Source organism: Haplochromis burtoni, unplaced genomic scaffold (assembly GCF_018398535.1).
Source record: "Haplochromis burtoni strain Fernald_Lab_line unplaced genomic scaffold, NCSU_Asbu1 Contig_70, whole genome shotgun sequence".
NCBI classification, from domain to species: domain Eukaryota; kingdom Metazoa; phylum Chordata; class Actinopteri; order Cichliformes; family Cichlidae; genus Haplochromis; species Haplochromis burtoni.
The window spans coordinates 539684-549307 of record NW_024582431.1 but is presented as its reverse complement, the minus strand read 5'-3'; the positions used below and the strand labels follow the sequence as shown (position 1 = coordinate 549307).

Genomic DNA, 9624 nt, shown 5'->3' with positions numbered 1-9624 from the left:
CACTGACTTGATGCACTATGTTTGTACACAGAACCGATTGCGTATGAGGTCTACATAAAAGAGTTGATCTGAAGACAAAATGGAAGAGCATGTGCTACAGCTGACACAATTATGAGATAATCTTGTCAGGTAAATATCACTCTGCAATGATCAGAACCTACTCGGCTTAAAGATAATCACTATTTGTTCCAAATTATGACAGCAGTGTGTTTTGTTGGGCTAGTTAAACGACAGAAAAAAACAAGTCTTTACCTCCAGGAGATTCCCACAGGCACCTTCCCGAGCCTCCACTTCATACCAAATAATATCATCATGGACTCTGACCCAGGAACAGTTGCTGGAAGCCAGGTTGCCCGAGAATGAGTTCAAACCGGAGGATGACATGTTGCCCATATGCAGACCTACTTGGATTTTACCATGGCCACAAATTAATTGTGAAGGCTGGAGTGGAGGCTGCCGGACTAAAGAAAAAGACATGAGGTCACTAATAAAAAATAAAAGTAGATGAAACAGAAAATACCAAATGAAGCCAAGATGAGTACCTGCACAAACCATCATCATAGTATAACATTGTAAGTGTATTATTTCAACAATATTTGAGAACTTTAACTTACTTTCACATATAGCATTGGCATCATGACGGTGAAGACAATCGTGGATTCCAAGTCCGTTGTGTCTGCAGTCAGTTAATGATGATTCATTTCCAAAACAACCTACATCATCCAACCAGATGAGTCCCCTGCCCTCTCCATAATATGCGTGTGGTGGTGATCCGAGGACCCTGCCACAGCCCAGCTGTCTGCACACCACTTTGGCATCATTCAGGTCCCAGGAATCATGACACACTGTGCCCCAATGTCCATCAATGAAGACCTCCACTCTGCCAGAGCAGCGGTTCTCACCGTTGACCAGCCTCACTGATACAGCGGCTAATGGAAAACCAAGAGAAGGAACACTGTCTATGGGAGGTACTTCAGAAAGGTGAAAGGTGGACTTATTAGAACAATATGAAAACAACATAATCAGCTTCGTCCTCTGTCTTGCAATGGTTGACAGGTGACAACTTTTTATTTAGAAGTTATTTATAATTTGTTGCTAATTAAATAGTTCTTGGGGCAGTGTCTGTGGATTCATGGAAATATTGTCATAGTAAGTTTATCTTTAATGTAAAATGTTCTCTTAATTCATGACTATAAGAAAAAATCGCTGTGTGGATAAAGTATGTAACTACAAGTCATCTTAGTTAAATCTTATCTCAAAGGCAGGCAGTGACAAAGTTGGATTTCATATATTTCATATATTTACCTTCACAGACGACACCAGCATCCTCAGAGTGACCACAGTCATGAGATCCAAACCCTCCATGGCGGCACTCAGAGATCTTTGATTCGGTGCCTATGCATGTGACATCGTCCAACCAGATGGGTCCGTTGCCCTGTCCAAATTGTGCATTTGTTGGTGCTGAGATGACCCTGCCACAGCCCAGCTGTTTACACACCACTGAGCATCCACCAGGCCCCAGATCGTCACACACCGTCCCCCACTGTCCACTGTGGAAGATCTCCACCCTGCCAGAACAGGAGCTGTTTCCATTAACCAGGCGGACCTCACCCTCGACTCCTGTGCTGTTGATTCCTGGTTGGACTGAAAGAAAAGTGTCTGTGAACTCAAAAGACAAACTTGGTCTGCACTTCCATCAGCATTAATGAGTATAAGCTCTCGTTAGTACATCTCAATATTATTGTTTTCTTACTGGGAATCAAACTCAATTCAGGCTCTGAGCACAGACTCATCTTTTACTTTGCATTTGACTGCATGTGCTGCACAACAACTTTATATTTAAAAGTTGAATTAAAAACAACAAATGAGAATATTTTTCTCATCAGTTAGGTGTCAGCAGTAAGAAGGGGAGTACCTGAAATATGCATAAAATTTACCTTCACAGATGATGCTGGCATCGTCATAATGACCACAGTTGTGGACTCCAAGCCCGTTGTGTCTGCAGTCAGTTATTGATGGTTCATTTCCAAAACATGCTACATCATCCAACCAGATGGGTCCGCTGCCCTGTCCAAAAGCTGCATTTTGTAGCGCTGAATAAGCGCTTCCACAGCCCAGCTGTCTGCACACCACATTGGCATCATTCAGGTCCCAGGAATCATCACACACTGTGCCCCACTGTCCATCATTGAAGACCTCCACTCTGCCAGAGCAGTGGTTCTCACCATTGATCAGCCTCACTGTTGAAGCAGCTAATAGAAAACCAAAAGAAGGAACACTGTAAATTTTATTGGAGTATTTTTCAATAGTAGTATCTGTACTTCTACTTAAGTACAGAATTTCTGTACTCATGCTACCTCTGGTGGTGCTGTAAAAGATGACACCACTACAACATGTCAGTTCATGACATTTCTTGCTTCTTAGATATTCCAGGATCACCTGTAAGTGATATTATTGCAAAGTGGAAACTCTTAGGAACCACAGCAGCTCAGTCACAAAGAATCATTCTATGTAAAGTTACAGAGCAGTGTCTCTGTGAGGCACATAGTATGTTAAAATGTCCAACACTCAGCTGACTCAATAACTGCAGTGCTCCAGACCTCCTCTGGCATTAACAGCTGTGCAAAAACTGTGCAACAGGAGCTTCTTGGCATGGGTTTCTATGGCTGAGCAGCTCCTGTAGATCTGGGCACCTGCCCAGTATTTTTGCCTGTATAGTGGGGGTTACTAGTTATGGGGTTCTTCCCCTTTCTTACTCATTTGCTTCTCCTTTGTTGAATGTTTTCAACAAAGGTTTAAGGTAATGCATGGACAAATAACCAATAAAAACTGAATTTTATTCAAAAACATAAAAACTGACCTTAATGCTAGACAAATTTTTAATTGTAAAGACATTATTAAAGACATCTGAACTATGTTTCTAAGAAATCATAACTTAAAGACAAAAGATTTAATTACTGTGGATAAAGTACTTAATGTGGATTGACAATTTTTCTACAGTTACGCAACTATAAATCCTCTCAGCACTGTTTTATCTCAAAGGCAGGCAGTAACAAAGTTGGATTTCACTCTTTATAGCTCCACATGTTCATATTTACCTTCACAGACGACACCAGCATCCTCAGAGTGGCCACAGTTATGAGATCCAAACCCTCTGTGTTGACACTCAGAGAGCTTTGATTCGTTGCCTGAGCATGTGACTTCATCCAACCAGATGGGTCCGCTGCCCTGTCCAAATTGCGCGTTTGTTGGTGCTGAGAAGACCCTGCCACAGCCCAGCTGTCTACACACCACCTGAGCATCCACCAGGCCCCAGGCATCGTCACACACCGTCCCCCACTGTCCACTGTGGAAGATCTCCACCCTGCCAGAGCAGGAGCTGTTTCCATTAACCAGGCGGACCTCCCCCTCAACTGCTGTGCTGTTGCCCACTGGTGTTGTGGTAGAGATGTTAGCGGTCACATGTGTGGTGGTGAAGTTCTGCGGCCTTGGTGTTGTTGGAAAAACAGTGCTGTTGATTCCTGGTTGGACTGAAAGAAAAGTGTCTTTGAACTCAAAGGACAAACTCAGTTTGCACTTCCGTCTAAATTAATGAGGATAAGCTCTCATTAGTATATCTCAACATTATTGTTTTCTCACAAACTCCTTGTTCACTTTGCATTTGACTCCATGTGCTGCACAACAAGGTTATATTTAAATGGTAAATTAAAGCAACAAATGAGAATAGTTTTCTCATCAGTTAGGTGTCAGCAGTAAGAAATGGAGGGTACCTGAAAAATGCATAGAATTTACCTTCACAGATGATGCTGGCATCTTCTTATGACCACAGTTGTGGACTCCAAGCCCGTTGTGTCTGCAGTCAGTTATTGATGGTTCATTTCCAAAACATGCTACATCGTCCAACCAGATGGGTCCGCTGCCCTGTCCAAAAGCTGCATTTTGTAGCGCTGAACGAGCGCTTCCACAGCCCAGCTGTCTGCACACCACTTTAGCATCATTCAGGTCCCAAGAATCATCACACACTGTGCCCCACTGTCCATCATTGAAGACCTCCACTCTGCCAGAGCAGCGGTTCTCACCATTGACCAGCCTCACTGATGAAGCAGCTAATAGAAAACCAAAAGAAGGAACACTGTCAATTTTACTGGAATATTTTTCAATAGTAGTATCTGTACTTCTACTTAAGTACAGATTTTCTGTACTCTTGCTACCTCTGGTGGTGCTGTAAAAGATGACACCACTACAACATGTCAGTTCATGAAATTTCTTGCTTCTTAGATATTCCAGGATCACCTGTAAGCAGTGTTGGTCAAGTTACTTGAAAAAAGTAATCAGTAACTAATTACTGATTACCTCCCCAAAAAAGTAATCCCGTTACTTTACTGATTACTTATTTTCAAAAGTAATTAATTACTTAGTTACTTAGTTACTTTTTAAAAACACGATTTACAACCTGAATAGGTGATAAAGCGATAGATCTTTCAGCCCAATTCTACTTTTTCTGCATAATCCATCATACAAAATGTAATCAAATGGAAAAGTCTCTTTTTAAAACTTGTTTTATTAGTTTTAATCTTTTAACTTTATGCATCAAGCAAAAATTAATTATATGCAACATTCTCTGACTTGAAGAAATTAGTTTAACATTTAAACCTATTTTCTGCACATTCCAGCACATAAAATAAAATATTTTTTGTGTTTACACTCACTCTTTCAAATAGATGCAAGTAAAACACAGCAGAAAATAAATAAAGTCAAAGACTCAGCGGTCCTGTTGCTCTATTTTCACCTGTAAAGCAGGAGTAGGGCAGGCGAGAGTTTTGCCCTGGTGAGGTGTCCGCAGCGGTCAGTGGAAGAATCCACGAGTTTCTCTGTGAATTTCCCATTACCTCGTTGCGCACTCGGAGCTTGTTTAGGGTTTTTTTCGCTTAAAAAGAAGTTTTCTTCCCACGCACAACGGACACTAATGTTTTTGTCACTTTTTATGGAATCAAACTCAAAGTAAGGTCAGTACTTCCACGCTTTAAACGCTGCACGCTCATACTCTCTCCCGCACTCGATATATGATCCATTGTTGATCTGCACACAGCTGTTGTCACGAACATCGCACTCGCTTACGTCACTGTCATGAGACATTCTCGCAAAAAAATCACGGTTTTAGTAACGCAGTAACGCAGCGTTCCTACGGGAAAGTAACGGTAATCTAATTACCGTTTTTGCAATAGTAATCCCTTACTTTACTCGTTACTTGAAAAAAGTAATCAGATCTGCCCATCTCTGCCTGTAAGGCTTACAGGTGATCCTGGAATATCTAAGAAGCAAGAAATTTCATGAACTGACATGTTGTAGTGGTGTCATCTTTTACAGCACCACCAGAGGTAGCAAGAGTACAGAAAATCTGTACTTAAGTAGAAGTACAGATACTACTATTGAAAAATATTCCAGTAAAATTCGACCGTGTTCCTTCTTTTGGTTTTCTATTAGCTGCTTCATCAGTGAGGCTGGTCAATGGTGAGAACCGCTGCTCTGGCAGAGTGGAGGTCTTCAATGATGGACAGTGGGGCACAGTGTGTGATGATTTGTGGGACCTGAATGATGCTAAAGTGGTGTGCAGACAGCTGGGCTGTGGAAGCGCTCGTTCAGCACTACAAAATGCAGCTTTTGGACAGGGCAGCGGACCCATCTGGTTGGACAGTGTAGCATGTTTTGGAAATGAACCATCAATAACTGACTGCAGACACAACGGACTTGGAGTCCACGACTGTGGTCATAATGAAGATGCCAGCATCATCTGTGATGGTAAATTTTATGCATATTTCAGGTACCCTCCATTTCTTACTGCTGACATCTAACCGATGAGAAAACTATTCTCATTTGTTGTTTTAATTCACCATTTAAATATAAAGTTGCTGTGCAGCACATGGAGTCAAATGCAAAGTAAGTAGCATGTATGTGTTCAGAGCATGACTTGAGTTTGATTCCCAGTAAGAAAACAATAATGTTGAGATGTATAAACAAGAGCTTATCCTCATTAATGTTGATAGAAATGCAGACCAAGTTTGTCTTTTGAGTTGACATTTTTCTTTCAGTCCAACCAGGAATCAACAGCACTGTTTTTCCAACAACACCAAGGCCGCAGAACTTCACCACCACACATGTGCCTGCTAACATCACTACCACAACACCAGTGGGCAACAGCACAGCAGTTGAGGGGGAGGTCCGCCTGGTTAATGGAAACAGCTCCTGCTCTGGCAGGGTGGAGATCTTCCACAGTGGACAGTGGGGGACGGTGTGTGATGATGCCTGGGGCCTGGTGGATGCTCAGGTGGTGTGTAGACAGCTGGGCTGTGGCAGGGTCTTCTCAGCACTAACAAACGCACAATTTGGACAGGGCAGCGGACCCATCTGGTTGGATGAAGTCACATGCTCAGGCAACGAATCAAAGCTCTCTGAGTGTCAACACAGAGGGTTTGGATCTCATAACTGTGGCCACTCTGAGGATGCTGGTGTCGTCTGTGAAGGTAAATATGAACATGTGGAGCTATAAAGAGTGAAATCCAACTTTGTTACTGCCTGCCTTTGAGATAAAACAGTGCTGAGAGGATTTATAGTTGCGTAACTGTAGAAAAATTGTCAATCCACATTAAGTACTTTATCCACAGTAATTAAATCTTTTGTCTTTAAGTTATGATTTCTTAGAAACATAGTTCAGATGTCTTTAATAATGTCTTTACAATTAAAAATTTGTCTAGCATTAAGGTCAGTTTTTATGTTTTTGAATAAAATTCAGTTTTTATTGGTTATTTGTCCATGCATTACCTTAAACCTTTGTTGAAAACATTCAACAAAGGAGAAGCAAATGAGTAAGAAAGGGGAAGAACCCCATAACTAGTAACCCCCACTATACAGGCAAAAATACTGGGCAGGTGCCCAGATCTACAGGAGCTGCTCAGCCATAGAAACCCATGCCAAGAAGCTCCTGTTGCACAGTTTTTGCACAGCTGTTAATGCCAGAGGAGGTCTGGAGCACTGCAGTTATTGAGTCAGCTGAGTGTTGGACATTTTAACATACTATGTGCCTCACAGAGACACTGCTCTGTAACTTTACATAGAATGATTCTTTGTGACTGAGCTGCTGTGGTTCCTAAGAGTTTCCACTTTGCAATAATATCACTTACAGGTGATCCTGGAATATCTAAGAAGCAAGAAATGTCATGAACTGACATGTTGTAGTGGTGTCATCTTTTACAGCACCACCAGAGGTAGCATGAGTACAGAAATTCTGTACTTAAGTAGAAGTACAGATACTACTATTGAAAAATACTCCAATAAAATTTACAGTGTTCCTTCTTTTGGTTTTCTATTAGCTGCTTCAACAGTGAGGCTGATCAATGGTGAGAACCACTGCTCTGGCAGAGTGGAGGTCTTCAATGATGGACAGTGGGGCACAGTGTGTGATGATTCCTGGGACCTGAATGATGCCAATGTGGTGTGCAGACAGCTGGGCTGTGGAAGCGCTTATTCAGCGCTACAAAATGCAGCTTTTGGACAGGGCAGCGGACCCATCTGGTTGGATGATGTAGCATGTTTTGGAAATGAATCATCAATAACTGACTGCAGACACAACGGGCTTGGAGTCCACAACTGTCGTCATTATGACGATGCCAGCATCATCTGTGAAGGTAAATTTTATGCATATTTCAGGAATGCTCCCCTTCTTACTGCTGACATCTAACTGATGAGAAAAATATTCTCATTTGTTGTTTTTAATTCAACTTTTAAATATAAAGTTGTTGTGCAGCACATGCAGTCAAATGCAAAGTAAAAGATGAGTCTGTGCTCAGAGCCTGAATTGAGTTTGATTCCCAGTAAGAAAACAATAATATTGAGATGTACTAACGAGAGCTTATACTCATTAATGCTGATGGAAGTGCAGACCAAGTTTGTCTTTTGAGTTCACAGACACTTTTCTTTCAGTCCAACCAGGAATCAACAGCACAGGAGTCGAGGGTGAGGTCCGCCTGGTTAATGGAAACAGCTCCTGTTCTGGCAGGGTGGAGATCTTCCACAGTGGACAGTGGGGGACGGTGTGTGACGATAACTGGGGCCTGGTGGATGCTCATGTGGTGTGTAAACAGCTGGGCTGTGGCAGGGTCATCTCAGCACCAACAAATGCACAATTTGGACAGGGCAACGGACCCATCTGGTTGGACGATGTCACATGCATAGGCACCGAATCAAAGATCTCTGAGTGCCGCCATGGAGGGTTTGGATCTCATGACTGTGGTCACTCTGAGGATGCTGGTGTCGTCTGTGAAGGTAAATATATGAAATATATGAAATCCAACTTTGTCACTGCCTGCCTTTGAGATAAGATTTAACTAAGATGACTTGTAGTTACATACTTTATCCACACAGCGATTTTTTCTTATAGTCATGAATTAAGAGAACATTTTACATTAAAGATAAACTTACTATGACAATATTTCCATGAATCCACAGACACTGCCCCAAGAACTATTTAATTAGCAACAAATTATAAATAACTTCTAAATAAAAAGTTGTCACCTGTCAACCATTGCAAGACAGAGGACGAAGCTGATTATGTTGTTTTCATATTGTTCTAATAAGTCCACCTTTCACCTTTCTGAAGTACCTCCCATAGACAGTGTTCCTTCTCTTGGTTTTCCATTAGCCGCTGTATCAGTGAGGCTGGTCAACGGTGAGAACCGCTGCTCTGGCAGAGTGGAGGTCTTCATTGATGGACATTGGGGCACAGTGTGTCATGATTCCTGGGACCTGAATGATGCCAAAGTGGTGTGCAGACAGCTGGGCTGTGGCAGGGTCCTCGGATCACCACCACACGCATATTATGGAGAGGGCAGGGGACTCATCTGGTTGGATGATGTAGGTTGTTTTGGAAATGAATCATCATTAACTGACTGCAGACACAACGGACTTGGAATCCACGATTGTCTTCACCGTCATGATGCCAATGCTATATGTGAAAGTAAGTTAAAGTTCTCAAATATTGTTGAAATAATACACTTACAATGTTATACTATGATGATGGTTTGTGCAGGTACTCATCTTGGCTTCATTTGGTATTTTCTGTTTCATCTACTTTTATTTTTTATTAGTGACCTCATGTCTTTTTCTTTAGTCCGGCAGCCTCCACTCCAGCCTTCACAATTAATTTGTGGCCATGGTAAAATCCAAGTAGGTCTGCATATGGGCAACATGTCATCCTCCGGTTTGAACTCATTCTCGGGCAACCTGGCTTCCAGCAACTGTTCCTGGGTCAGAGTCCATGATGATATTATTTGGTATGAAGTGGAGGCTCGGGAAGGTGCCTGTGGGAATCTCCTGGAGGTAAAGACTTGTTTTTTTCTGTCGTTTAACTAGCCCAACAAAACACACTGCTGTCATAATTTGGAACAAATAGTGATTATCTTTAAGCCGAGTAGGTTCTGATCATTGCAGAGTGATATTTACCTGACAAGATTATCTCATAATTGTGTCAGCTGTAGCACATGCTCTTCCATTTTGTCTTCAGATCAACTCTTTTATGTAGACCTCATACGCAATCGGTTCTGTGTACAAACATAGTGCATCAAGTCAGTG

At 42.0% G+C, this 9624-nt stretch overlaps 1 protein-coding gene across 1 annotated transcript in view; it reads left to right on the top strand.

The window, feature by feature from the left end:
• Positions 1–9624, top strand: part of LOC102309293 (deleted in malignant brain tumors 1 protein) — a gene marked incomplete in the record, with an annotated part of 15336 nt that overhangs the window by 1733 nt on the left and 3979 nt on the right. Inside the window, 6 exon segments of the mRNA XM_042221624.1 lie at positions 5485–5799; positions 6090–6521; positions 7368–7682; positions 7978–8319; positions 8696–9010; positions 9164–9372. Of these exon segments, the coding sequence (XP_042077558.1) occupies positions 5485–5799; positions 6090–6521; positions 7368–7682; positions 7978–8319; positions 8696–9010; positions 9164–9372 (1928 nt within the window).